Source organism: Adelges cooleyi, unplaced genomic scaffold (assembly GCF_023614345.1).
Source record: "Adelges cooleyi isolate 19-005CV unplaced genomic scaffold, UGA_ACOO_1.1 ACOO_flye_CR_arks_rails_tigmint_CR_PRNA_21, whole genome shotgun sequence".
Classification (NCBI taxonomy): Eukaryota; Metazoa; Arthropoda; class Insecta; order Hemiptera; family Adelgidae; genus Adelges; species Adelges cooleyi.
The window spans coordinates 9,450,955-9,466,619 of NW_026095871.1; the positions used below are offsets into that span (position 1 = coordinate 9,450,955).

General features: G+C 36.0%; 1 protein-coding gene across 1 annotated transcript in view; it reads right to left on the reverse strand.

Annotated features, from left to right (window-relative positions):
* LOC126834978 (uncharacterized) overlaps nt 1-15,665 on the reverse strand; it is a 43,127-nt gene that overhangs the window by 23,876 nt on the left and 3,586 nt on the right. The window contains exon 2 of the mRNA XM_050567240.1: nt 2,608-2,684. Within this exon, the coding sequence (XP_050423197.1) occupies nt 2,608-2,670 (63 nt within the window). The 5' untranslated portion in view covers nt 2,671-2,684. The remainder of the gene's footprint in view (nt 1-2,607; nt 2,685-15,665) is intronic.

Below are 15,665 nucleotides of genomic sequence, written 5' to 3' on the forward strand. Positions count from 1 at the left end.
AAAATATACATAGTATATACATACACTTAAACTCGGAAACTAACTATTTTCTCGTAAGTTTTTTTTAAAAATAATTATAAGGCATGTAAAGAAATAAGATGCATGGAATGTAAAAATGTAGAAAACAACGGAATTGACGGAATATGTCGGTACCTACATTTAATTTTCAGAAAAAATGTTATATTTGAAACGTGTCAATATAACATAACGTTTTTGATAGAGAAGTCAGGTGGATAACATATACTGCTATTATGATCGGTGAAAGTCTGTCGTTTGTGCGACAGATGTCAGTACACTAAATTTGCATTATGTATCGCAGCATCGTGATACTATTTAAATTGAGATCGATTTGATTACGTGAGCTTCTCAAATCAGTTTCCAGTCTTTTTTATTTTTCATTCTTTGTGAGGCGAAAATAGTATAGCGAGTATATATTATGACGCGGACAATTTTAATTCAAACTCTTATAAAAGAAAACGAATTCACTCGCGTAGCACTTTAAGTGGTTACAATTATTATTATTATTATTATTTGTAAGTGCAGTGCAGACTGCAGTGTATGACCAGCCGTTATGAAATATAAAACGTTAAGAGACCGACCGATTGGAAAAGTTACCGATCCAGAGAGACAAATTCAACAACATATTTTGATGTTGAGCGACGCCCGATTAGGTGTATTTTACACATGGGTACAATCCAATAAAAAATAATTATGATGCAACGGCTGCGGTGCATGTGAAAAAAAATCTCAATGGGTGTATAATGTACCTACACGCGTTCATCGATTACCTATGCACAACACCGGAGGACAAATATACATATTATGGATGCTATGAAACACGCGGGCAGTTGGATAGGTTGAGAAACGTAAATAGGTTTTTTCTCATAGCTGATAACATTAGTATACTCTGTCGTGATGTAGCCGTGCTACTTTCACACTATACCTATACCGATTAAAAGTACGGAAATACGAATGTGTGTACACGCATGCACTTAGGCCGTTTGGTTGGATATTGTGTAGCGTACCAACTACACCGCGGCGCCGCTTCATGGACTAACTAAATCTGCAAGAATTTTCATATTTAGGTGAAGGTTTAAACAGTAGGTGTATTGTTAAGCCGCCAATAATATATCATAGTAGTTGTGTATTATAATATTATACTTTACACTGTAACTTGTATGGTAACGAACATGGCATCTCATTTTCTATACGATCGAATCCCAAGGTTAACGAGGAAAAAGGAGCTGGTGTCAATACTAATATATTAATTCACTTCGGTCAAAGTTATATAATGTACACATTATTATGTTATGTTGTAGGATTATTTATTTAAAAATTGTTGGCACGAAAATTGATATTTACAACTAATACTCGATGTTATTGTACAAGAAAATATGCTAATAACGACATGAGACATCCTAAAAAGTATATAATATATTATTATTTATTATGTATACACAAGAATTATAATATATAGACTTTATTAAAACTGAGCTCGTGTACGAAATAAAAGAAGTTTTGTAAGTATAAATCATCGGGAATAGGCATATTAACATATTATATTTTCTAATATTTTATTTATTAAAAATAATTCAGCTAACAATACATTTGTAAAACCTAGCGAGTTTTTAAATGCTGCTCTATTGTGCTAAGATATTAAAGAAGTTGAAACTTCGAGAAAATATAAAAGATATACAAGATCAACCGTTGAAATTAAGTTAAAAGAGGCAATAGCTGGTGTAGTTGATATTACACAAGAGAGTTATTTAAGGAGATCAAAGTCGTGTGCAAGGAACATGGCATGAACCGAGTATGAGTCATTAGAGTGACTATGATAGATATATCCACCAGTAAAGTTTTTTATTTACAGTTATTTGTCTTGTTACTCCTTGTTAAAGTAAAATTATTTATACTTAATTGAAAACCAGTGAACCGTGATTCTTGGACAGTTTTGCTAATAGATTTAAACTATTTTATTTTTAGCTAACGGAGTAAAAAAAAAACATTGAATTGTCGTGCATGAAAGAATATGGTTTTTAAAATTGGTTATTGGACTTTGGTATGTTTATATTTTAAGGTCAACTCATTTTTCATATATTTACGTTTTTTTAATAAAAACAAAATTGGTCAAATTAATATGTATTTATTTGTTATGTACCAACATCGCAAAATGTTATCACAATACGTCTTAGAGGCTTAAAAGCTTTAGTGTTATTATTATTTTTATCTAGACAAATTCATCCGGTGCTCGAACACGCTTTCCCTCTAGAATCTTTTGATGCATTCAATTACATATATTTTAACAAAGGGCTTGAAATAAACGGTGTAAAAAGTGTTATATCATTACGTTTAATGTGAAGTGAACGTCTTAACGTAACCACGAACCACACTCTTGTGCAGATTATTACTATGAATGGGCAGGATAATGAAATTGTCAACCAAATTATTATATTATATCCTTAGATAACTGGAACAATAGACCGTCGACGTAATAAAAAAAACATGTACCTCCCGAAAGTAATACGTGTTTATTATGATGAATATAAATATAATATAATATAATGTTAGTATATATAGTATATAGTATGTTTAATTTTATATAGGTACCTGAGAGAGCACGTATGGTAGAGTAACGACCAGTAGAATGGCCGCATATATTTTTATCCTCATGCCAGCTGGATGATCTGTAACAAAGAAAAAAAACAAAAACTATTACAAAAAATGTTATTTAAAGAAATATGGATCTTAAAAAATGTTTTTTTTTATATATTAGCGTACAGTTTTAATGATGTTATAAACTTAAAAAAAAATACTAAACTATTTAACAAACATGCCGTGGTATTCATATAAACCAGATCAGACACAGTGCGTTAAAATTATTTCCTAATAGCAATAACGGCAATAAAAATACATTTCGACACTATCAATATATTACCGAAAAACGTATCAAAATGTTATTATTCCGAAATCTGATTCCATAACTAATGTTTTATACGGTTCAAAGATTTTTGGTCCATTCGATCAGCTGACTATAAATTGTATAACCGAAGAAGTCTCGCAGCTTAACCTATATTCAACCGTATTCGACGATAATAATAAATAATATCATTAGATCCGATGTTACAGATAATGCTCGAATGCCGAATACACACAAATACGTACCTGGGATACCTACTATGTTTGGTGAATTACTCAAACTTAAGAGTCTCAACTAAAGTCTACGCGTCGACGGCTGTCTATGATTTCTGTCAGAGAACAATATAAATGGAACATCATAAATATTATTGCTTCATTTGAGTTCGACAAATTAGACATGGGAGCCGGTGCAACGCTTAGTCGTACAATTGACATTATGTTCAGTTGCAATATTCGAGAATGTAACCTACCCACGGCGACACCGAGTCTTTGGTTCGCACAACGATTTAGATCTTAAACGTTACCTAACCCGTTTTTTTCCTTCGTTCCTCATTTGATTAATGCTCTGAATCGGAGCCACTATAAAGGTCACTGGGGTGCGACATTTTACTCGTCAGCTAAACTACAATCTACTCGTTGTTCGCCAACAACACCGGCTATACAGATAGACTATATATTATTATGCATGTTGCGGAATCTGTAAATTATTATTTCACTCTTACACACCCGTTGGGTGGAACGCAGCAGCCTTTATGACCCATTTATGTACACATCGAAGTAGATTTTTGGTTTTTTAAACTTATCTGGTTAGGTTCAAGTGCCAAATCGATGTTGTAAATATATGTACGTGTATACACATAGAGATATACGTATCGAATCCGGTTTAATACGGTCTGTTTGATAGCCTGACCGGCGTTTTGGCATAGTGAATTTTATTCGGCTCGTATATATTATAAAAAACGAGTAAAAAATGTTGCCCGGAAAGTAGTTCAATTTAGTATTATAAATTATAATCATAACGATAAATACGCGCGCCGTTTGTAATTGCCGATAAGTAAACATTATGTGTATTATATTTCTATTAGATTTAGAATACTTATTAAGAACAGTACTCAGCCTCGAGTCCTTCCCTTGTTTTTAGCGTGTAATAATTTAGTGGAACTAGGTAAACCACAAGACAGACTGTAGTTGTAAAATATAATGTGCAGGTGTACACAGGCCAACCAGTTTATCCTGTGTATATAAGCTTGCTATATTGTGAGTAGGTAAAGATAAAAATATATTATGTTATAATCTTGTCCCCAAAAGCAACGACGAAGGGGTACTATTATCAGTAATAATGGTTAAAAATATTTTGTTACAGTAAGTACCTATTAGTACACAAGCGTTAAACTTGTTTCTAGAACTTCATTTTTTACATATTAAAACTCGATTTTTTTTATGAAACTACACACCAGTTGTAGCTTATTGTTTAAAAGTTAACTATTGTTCGTTGGAATGTAATTTTAACAACGAATTTTTTTTTTTTTTTAATAGGAAAACGATCATTGCACCGTGCAGTTAAAATAAAAATAATTAATTAAATTTCTTAGTAACAACAACAATGCAGCGAATATTTTAATGAAACCTACATCAACGTAGTATGTCGGTTAGTAGGTACAACCAAAGCCCAAAGATCGAATGTAGATCGAGATAAGACCCTCATATAATATACATAATATGTATAGCCAGTAAATCATACGATTAGGTACGTTAGGCTTTTTGTATGGTGTCGTTGGTGATATTTTTGAACAATAATATTATCCGACTTAATTTCTGGACAGTTAAAAACTCAAAAATAGTATGCTCTTAGATCAATAAAAAGAAAGTAATAATCCCAATTGATCTAAGATTAGAAAAGCATCATCTAAGATTGTGTAATATTTGAGATAACTAATAGGAATTTAATTTACATCTGTAATATATTACCACAGAAGTTTTTAAAATGATGGAAAACGATTTTGATACTATACTATAGTACTAGTACTACTACACGTAACCGACAAAAACTGTTTAAAATCGGGATGACCGCAATGGGTAATTGAATGTAGGTAAAATGTGATTCATTGGACATTTATTTATAGCTTGTAGACACATCCGGGTACGTTTTAAATGGATATTTATTTTATTATTTCTATTAAGCCCCATCGATCTGTTACATGAGCTCAGGTTATCCATATTCATGAGCACGCTTTATGGAAATACATAATAATATTGGATTTAAAAGACGAAACGACTTTGTAACGGGTTTTCGTGTGTGTTGTTAATGTGATTTTACCGTCGACGTCGGCTGTTGACAAACACTCGTGATAAAATGTATACCGTGGGGTAATTCCTTGGTACTTGAAACAAAAATGTTCAAACTAATGTTCAAAACGGCTGGTTAGGTTAGGTTAGGTTAGGGGACCGCACGGGCAGCGCGTGTAAGCATTAGAACCAGTGCGAAAGTCTCAGAACGACGATTTTAAGTGAATTCAAAATAAAACAGCTGTTATTTTCAACCTAAGTCGCAGTAGAGTTTGATAAGATGAACTGTGTTACTCGGAAAACCGCAGGCACCTAAACAGTACTCGGCGGCCGCAATAATTATTTTTCCCACGAAAACCGTGCGCGACAAGTGTCCCATTCTCTGCGGGTTAGACAATTATTGATTGGCTTATTCGTTTGTATCGTCGGAGGGCCATTCCGCTGTAGTCTCACTTGTCCGGCAGTTGATAGTAAGCCGGCGAGCCGCAATAAAGATGGGCGAAAGAATGTAGGACGAACAACGGTGTATGGCCGCGACTTAATAACAGCATTCCAAAACCGGGTTGGGCCGTAGGTACACTCGCACGGACATATAATTTAAACGCATGGAAATTAAGTGCTTTCGTGGGGACTAAGGAAATTTGTCCATCCCCACCACGATAGGTACGCACGTGGAATGTTCGAAATTGAGCGTATCCTCCCGGGGTCGAAGGGGAAAAAATCATAACAATTTTTTAATTAACGAGCCAGAGCGTGTCCTTAAAAATAAAATTATGTTATTAAAAGAGAAAGGTTGTCCGCCCCACTGTCATAATATTTTATATATTTCGTATAAAATACGTTTAATCCATCGTGCGAACGAGCGTCGTTGGTAAAACAATAATGTGAAAAACGAAAGGAAATATGAAGCATTACGGTCTTGTCATTGACACAATAACGTGACTAGTTGCTATGCACTTGAACTTCATTGGTCCGAAAACACATACCGCGGTGTTGTTCGCTAACTAGATGACGCAACGACCGACCTGTTCTAATCCACGATTTAATGGTCTAGCCTCGTGACTTCACAACGTCTAATCGTCTGATTATTGACGTTGGCATTGTTTCGATTATTTTGGACTTTTGGTCGACCGTTACGACAATATAAGTAAATGGTAAACATCACGACCTCACAGACATTTCCTGCAACCAAGTTCACGTCAAAGAACGTATGTCGGATCAAGTCGAAAGACTAATTTCGTTCAAACATAAAACTCCGAAGGTATTGGTTAAAGAGTATTGATTACAAGAAATGTGTCTTGACTGAAGAGTGTTGAAGGGATTACAACTCGTCCAGATTTTTCATGTGGTAATACATTGACCGCTTTGAACATTTCAGGATATGAATCCTAGTCACGCCTTTAGTCACACATAACTATGTAGTTTGAATGTATGCATTTATGTAACAATATGCATTATGATTATTGATTACATTAATGTGTATATATTTAACCTAAATTGAAAATAAAGGCTTAAAAAATGGGCTTATCATGTTTCTTTAGTTCATTGTTGCAACACGGGGAGATTTATCTACATAAATACATAGAATTGTACGGATTTCCATACGTTTTTTAATTTATTCGCCTAAAAAAAAACAGTTTAAAATTAATATCATTATGATTCCGCGCCCTAAATTCTAACATCGGCTACGATTTTATAGAATTTGAATATCTAACCACATACCTGGTTTCAATAATAAAAAAAAAAAATGTGTAGTTGTTATCTTGTGCCGGTTGATGAATTAAAACAGGTTTCTTAAACTAAAATCTCGTATCGTATTAAGTACGACGACCCCATAACAAGTTTTCGGAATTCCAATTTTTCTGTATTGTATCACATACACTTTTATCCTTAATAATGAATTTACAGTTATAAATGAAAATTAATCTCTAAAAAGCCTAAAAAAAAACCTGAACATTTACAGTAAGACTTTCTAAAGATAATAAAAACCGTATCTACCTAGTTTTTTATTTTCATTTAAACGTCGAGATGACAACGCGTGTTTTGTTAACTAAAGTAATTGTTGATAATTAGTATGGACTATGGTACATTAGTAAACAGCCAAAATATGTCCACATTATAACGTAAATAAAAGATTTAAACATAATACAGTTAAGTGAAATTGTTGTTTTTTATTTGGCGAACAGTTTTTAGCCAAAAACACTTAGCGTGTGGTGAAGTTATTGTTAGAGTGGCTCAACAAATACCTAATGACACGGGACTTAACGATGTCAGTTTATGACAGTTTGGATCGTTACTCGTTTATTCTATAGAGCTGATAGGTAGGTAAACAAAATAAAAATTGGAAGATCGACGCTTTTATTCGGTATCAATAAAACGGGTAATTCAGTGACTTCGTCTCGGGTTTTTGTACACGCTGTAGTCGGTTAATTGTATTGGAAACTATATCACCGCTGAACAATTTAAAAACAACAACAAATTGCTATCTTTAATCAGCCAACTGTTCTAACGTAATAATGATATGCGCCGCCTAATCACAAAGCACAATCGTTATTCGACGAAATCCATTTTTCTCCGCCATAATAGCTGTCCCCCCGGACAAACGAAATTGTCTATACTTTATAATATTACATTATACATAATATTATTATATTTTTTTTGGACAGTATTATCATTTCGGCCGTCTACGACCCGCGTCGACCACATTTTGTTTGTACATATTACAAGGTCTGCACAGCGCCTGCCCCCCCCCCCCCCCACTACTCTAATTATACCAACTAGCCAGAACGCAAACCGTTGATTAGGCGCGGGCGACACAAAGCCCTTGGATACCGGTTGCTTTCTCACGAAAATTATCCGTCGAAATAAGTTGTAATGCAATTTTTATAACAATAAAAAATCTCGTTCGCCAGTCAAACTGGGCGAGACAACTGAAACTAGGTTACGACGGTTGCTGCCGAATGTCAGCGTTTTAAAAAAAAAATTGTTTTGTAATTCAATTAAAACGCGTCTCGGGGTTTGCGATATTTGACGCCAGTTCAGTAATCGGTCTATTATAAGAGTTGTGTCGTTTTAAGTGCCACACTGGAATCCGCGTAGGACACTTCGGTTAAGCTGACTGATGTGTTCGTATAATAGTACTTCGCTATTAAACTGACCGAGAACTATATAAGGTATTAAAATAAGTGAACGAGAGCGTTATTTCACTGGATCCGAGATGATTAAAAATCACACATACAACGATTGGGCACGCCGAGCCGAGCTCGGGAGATTTTCCGACATGATGATGAGGCGCATCAAAAAACCGCCTTGATTTGTTCAGCAAGTGCATTTGATTAGAATTACTATGAAATACGCTGAGACTTGACAAGACGATAAGTGATATTCGATGACAGATCGTGTCGCGGTGCGATGAACTCTGGAGAAAAAACCACAGGATGGAGACGCATGTCATTTTTTTTCTGTTTAGTTTTAATTATTTAATTTATGCACCAGCCGACCGAATACTGAAGGCGTACCAATGGGTACGGTTCTTATGCGGAGACGTGTAAAAACGCATCGGAAAACCAACACGGGTCAAAAAACCTGCCGATTATATTATTATTACTATCGTTATTCGAGGAGAATCTACTCTAAATTTATTTCAGTCACACCTATCATTCAAATGTCAGACGGTCCGACGTGAATATTAACAGCTTTGATATATCTATTTCTATGTAAGGATGTGTGTTTCCGTGATCGGAATGGAATATGTGCCAATGACTTTTTCGACTTCAACAATAATAATAATAATAATAGTACTAGCAATGTGGAGGCGAGGTACTCTTGGAAACAATCATAGTGGTTCGACGACACTTCGCAGGTGGGTGTAAAAATAACAATCGGTATAGTATGGAAGATGACGTCATTTTTCTTTTCGGACAACCGTCTTCCATTGTATTATTTTACCGGTCTTCAAAAGACTCGTAAAAGTAAAGGACCCCCCCCCCCGGCGGCATAAACAACCCCTCCCGCACAGGATATATTATATTGAACCGCAGCCAAACACATAAGTGGGTTCGACGTTGAACACCTGCTCTATGAATACATACGGGGTGTACATTATTTTACAACAATGGCTGACTAAACTCAAAATTATACTCTGTGGGGGAAAAAACATACATTTATCAATATTGCTTGTTATTTATTTAAATTAAGAATTCAATCTCTTAGTTAGCCGTTGTCAATAATGCCGTCAATAAGATAATACAATTTTCGATGACAATGGCAAGAGTTGCAATCAATTAGAGTAAATTGGGTTATTTCGTTAATACCGACTTTTCAAACATTAATTTTTGTTCAGTTATCAAACTAAAGAAACGTCGAAACGTGCTTCGAGAGTGACTAGGCATTTTTCATGAGAACTATACAGTAAATACCGTTGGACGTTATGTTTTATTCTTACATTATTATTTAATAAATAAAAATAGACTTTGAAGATGAAAGTATAAAATCTCATATAGAAGTTATGTTCATTGTCCATTGCAGAGACTGCAACAGAGTACTATATTCAAGACACACCCTGTACATATTGCCATAGAACGGTTGCACCACAATCGACCACCTCACGACGTTCGTGCACGCCGAACCGTAACACAAAATGTTTCCCGTGCCCTGTACATTGAGGTAAATATAATAGGTTTACCATAATAACACGTGTGATGTCTTCATACGCATAAACGTGCAAAAAAATACCAAAAATAAAAACCACCTACTCGCGAGTTTCACTTGTTAAAAAAAAAAATATATCGTAGAAAACGCCTACCTTGCGGCTCTTTACAGTAAAAGTGTTGTCACGTCGAAGATTTTCATTTTTTGTTGCGGTATTGCGGTGTGTTTCGACAAAACATTGCATTTCGCTGTTTAGTATTGATTACTTTTACTAAGCCGACCATAAACCGAGGAAAATTCAAATTTGTTGTAACCTAACTATTTATAGTCATCGACAGCCGATGAATAACCGTAGGTTCAAATTCGATTTCAATGTCGGTGATGCTTAAGTACCGGTAAAAATGTATGTATTGATAGAACACTAAAACACTCCCGTGAAATGGGACTCATACAGCATAATTACCAAATTTCTCGCTAAAAAATAAATTCAAAAATTAAAGTATCTTGAACACCATTAAATAATTCAAATTTGACTTCAGGTTTTTGTATTCTAAGATGAATCCTTAGCATCCCTGGGATTTGCAATCAAGTGTCAACAATCATCATAACTCTCTAAAGGTATCGAGTCGCACGTTTACAGTGTCATGGCCGGAGTTTATTTTCTAGAGGCGTTAAGAATTTAAAGTAGTGTCATTCAGGTGATATAGTTTAAACTATAGCTTTTATTTCATTAAACATTAGTACAGTTTCCGTAAATGCCATAACCTCTCGACCCCAACACTGATTGTGACACTGCGTGTACAAATCTTAGATCTTATCCGACACACGGTACCAATTTAGGTTTAAAACGTGGGCCCAAGCGAGTTGACCACTTGACCGGATGGTTAAATAACACATCTTCCGCGTGGCCACCGGTAAATGCCGCAGTGTGTACAGCCTACATTCTTGAAGGCGATAAAGTCGGCTAATGTTACCGGACGAGTTGGTGTATAAATAAACACTGGAGGGCACGGTCGGTCAAGTTTGAACGATTAGTCTTAAAAAAAAAACCATCGTAATGTATTTTATTAAGAATTAAACAACACGCGTTGTAACAAAAAATTCAATTATCAAAGCGTAGATATAGGTATCCCGTACCTACGAATTATTTTTAATGAATACCATGCAGTTTTTAATTACCCATACTATACATATACTATTACTAATAATAATCATATAATTCCTATGGGAAAATGCGAATGCGGAGTGCTTAATTGCCGGGCGGTTCTCGCTGTATCACGAAGGAACTGTGTACGCTATATTACAAGGGAAGACTGTACCGTTCGTTAATTATGTAGGTATACCGCCAAGATGTCGGACGCCAAAAACAGTATTTGAAACAATACGGGTATGCGGAGTCACGGAACAACGTCTTGGTGTCGCTCAGAATTCGCCAAATCACTATTGCATTATAAAGTATGAAACGACATTACACCGGGACGCGTGAGCTAAATCCTATAATCGGTACACCTTTGACTTCATTTGACGGCATTGTACTTGCCGTCTAATTTTAGTAATAATTGTGGACTGCAATCAATTGTATACAGGAACAAAAATAATATACAGGATCGGTAATGTCATCGCAGTTGTCACTATAGAATCCGGTCGGCACATCTTGAGTCTGGATCGACACAATCGCAAAAGTAACAGAATATGTAATCTGACCCTTGATTTTATGATTCAGCCAGGGATTAACAGGATAGTGTTTAAAACTTTTACCATAATTTGGTCGACGAAGTTTGATTCATAACAGGATACTAGAATATTAAATTGAGTCACCATAAAGATTAGTCATCTTATCAGTCACACAGCACACTTTATAAAAAAAACCACATACCGCATTTCCTAAGTATTAGGAATGACGGCGGTATCCGATAAGGGAGACACTACTGACCGAAAAAATAAAAAAAATACACTGAATTCAAAATAGTAAACGTTCCGTATCTAGCGAGATTTTTTGACATTTCAATGATACTTCAACGTTCTTATCCAAGTACAGTTAAAGATTCGAACCTCCAGAATTTCGGGTGGATTCTGGGTTTTAAATACTAATGACAAACTTGTTAAAAAGAATAAAAAATAAGAATTTTAGACATTCTCTGACTCTCGAGTTACATGTTACGAATGCAACTAGACAACGAAAACAGCTCCACCGTATTTACCTTCATTTCGTGCATTCAGCCCGGTTCATACTATAGACGACATTCATCAGGTCATGGACAGACTCGAAAAACTATTTCTAAAGCTTTTTATTTTTATGACACGAACTTCAATGTATAATATTTTATAGTCGTAAATCGTAAATGCTTAATGAGGGCTCTTTTTAAGAGCTATTATAATAAATTGTCTAACCATTACAGTCCATACTGAATTATTATATTTTTTAGTCAGATTAACATTATTCCGGCTGTGCACATTTTTAATTTGAGTATCAACATAACAATCGAGTTTAATTTCTGGCCTCTTAAAGCGCAAAGGTCTGCGAAAGTGCATAATTGCACAGCCTTTGCGTTGACCAGTTGTGACGAGTGTTAGTTGAACTTGTGGACGGTGGGAGTTTTGCGAATTCAAGCACAACGTTGGCAACTACAACGAGTGATGTTTATTTATGTATTAATACGTATCTGGAATACGTGACGGTGGCGAAATGCGCAAATTCTGACTGATTATTATTATTATTATAAAGGACGTTGGCTGTCCGAGAATAGCCTAAGGGAGGAGTAGTCCGGTCACGGCGAGTCGGGTATTGGCATCACGTCGCCGCTGCCGTCTTCGTATTGACCACAGATACTTAACCGACGGTGCCAGCTCATCTGTTATGCCATGCCAATGGACACGGTGGACGTGGCGGTGGACAGTTCGATGCTCCCGACTTCCTCTACCGCGGCGGCTACGTCACTGGGCCAACAACCGGTTTACGCGCGGTAGAAGATCGCCGCGGCGGCGGTTTCATCGCGTTCCCGGCAAACTCGTAGGTCGGCCGGCCGGTGTGTATAATTATAAATGGATTTTATTTTTCTTTACACGATAACAATTACTGTACACACACACACTCCTAATTCGATCCAAATCGCGCGCAAGAGGAAGTGTCAAAATCAAATCTCGATTAAGGCGCAGCTGTCGTTTTTCTCATCGAAACCACCGCCGATCGCTGATGACCGGGTACCGCGAGGAATAATAGTGGCTACAAAAAAAAAAAAAATGCCATAGATAACGGTAACGAAACGATTATACGTAGGTACGTTGTATGGTATAGGTATCCTATTCGGTGGTGATTTAATGAGCTTCTAACGCGTACAACGCGGCATACCGACCGGCCACCGCAAAACCGAGGTTGGGCCGGCTAACGCCTACCGCGTGCCTGTAGTATGTAAATCGCATATTAAACGCCGACCGCAGTCTACTACATTATGAGCTATGTAATGTCACTAGCCTCGATTATTTCTATTCCGTCGCCCGTCTACGCACGAGGAATCCGCATTGGATGCTTAAATCCAAAAGAGTTTAGGCGCCCTTATGGTTCCTCGAAAAACTAATTTTGGCTTTCAGAAATTGTTGTAAATACAATTTTTTACCCTTTTCATTATCGTTTAAATGATAAATTATTGCTATACACAAAAGAGTAGACGATTTTTATTAAGACAAAGTTGAAATACGTTCTGCTTTGCTTTAAATGCATGTCAAATAGACGAGTACCTTGACCTGCGGCTTTTCCTCTTTTTTTCATTTACATTTCAAAACCTCTTTTCGTTGCACCGGATTCCGTATTACTATTTTACTGTTTATATTTACACTACTAGTTAAGATCGCATAACGTGCATGGCAAATAAGCGCGTCTTTTACTTTCAACTGATATAATGATCTTTATCAAAATTTAATGTAAACTCGTGCTTGTTTTTTACTTTATTCTTTGCCACTTAGGGTCCGGTACCCGTAAAATAATAATCAATCAATAAATAATTGATTATAAGTCCATAGCCAACTGCAGAAACGTTGTGGCTGAAAAACGTCATGGCCGCTAAATTTCTGGACCGGAAAACCGCATTCGAGATACTTAATACTCGCATACAACCACGTCGAACACGCATTAAAAATTTAACACAACTGCTACAATTGGGAGGTGTGATGAGTAGAATAAAATGTAATTGGACGAGTTATCAAGTTTAATAATAAAAAGGGTTCATTTGGAATAAAAGAAAGATGTGTGGAATGACTAGAATAAGAAATGGGTATAAAGAGGTAATTTAGGGCTCGCGCCAATCACAGAAAAGAGTAGATATAAATTGAGATACGATATGGGAATGTGGAATAAGGAGACAGAAATGTAATTATTACATAACATGCAAGAGAGATTAAAGTAGAGCTTTAGAAAGCGGGCAAAAAGGTTGTTTAAGACAGAATGCCAGGAGTAGATAAATAGGACCCACCGCTAGACAATATTTCAATGTTTAATCTGTAAAAAAAAAAATGCAGCCTTTGTAAAACGCTGCCCTAGGTAGTACACCAATGCCTTGCACCGGCCTTGATAGGACCACCCGGCCGACCCCATTTGTAAAATATAAGGCGAAGAAGAAATTTGCTTGACTCCTATCATTAGTACAACTTTACATAGAAATTCATTACTGTAGATTGTGTCTATGTTTAAGATAGGTGAACGTCGCGTCGTCGAAAAAAATGACTGTACCTCGTGCAACTAGAGCATGGCCGTAGCTTTTCTGGATCGTGTACGCTGGTACACGGTTCGTGATTTCGACCGACTGTTCTATACATTTGTATTTAAACGTCAAACATCACGCTGCGGTATCTTGTATATTCTATAGGTATAGCCGTACCTATGTCCCGAGGAACGATCCGATTTGCAGAGGATCCCGCAGTGCTCGCACCATTATTCACGGTTCACTTTATCCGTTATCAATTAAATCGTAATAATTGGATTTGCTACCGTATCGTGTAAGAGTGTGTGTTATAAACAAGAAAATTATACATATATAGGTGTACACACACTACACAGTCAATTGTTTTTTTCCCTCAAACAGCTGTACACCTCTATAGATGATCTATAAATAATACCCACTTGTTAATCGAACGAATCCGACCGAGGTACCTTTCAAAAATGTTATAATAGCACACATACAAGTATATATATATATATAGTATACACCTCCGTTCTTGTATCAGTCATGAACGGGTTACAATAACATGTTGACAATGCGTTACGACAGATATAAGTTTTAGCCGACCGTGAAAATCTAAACACACATCGTTACGATGACTTTTGAAAATCGCCAACACACGAGCTTGAAGGCAAAATAATAATAGTAATAATAACGCCGTTGTGTACGATGATATTACATCTATTATGCATAGCTCTAAATCTAATCCTATTTTAATGTATACTATAACCGCTGGATTGACCGCGTGATTAGACTACATACAAAATATGCACAATAGACAGAGCAATTATTATTATTAAGCATTAATGAACAAGCCTGCGAACGTTGCCACGATTGATATAACTGTTCTGCGAGATATGATCGCCTAGCTGACAACCCGTCACGAAAAGTACATGTTGGTAACGTCTTTTTTACCTCACTATACATTGGCAACCCAATATTATAATATTATTGGTCATCAAACCGCCGTGTGCACGATTACCCAACGTCTAACGATACCTATCAAACAATAGTCGGATTGGCGGATGGAAGAGTATGAGTAAGTAAGTGGAGAATTGGAGAAACGTTCATTATATATTGTAATATATATATGTTGTATTG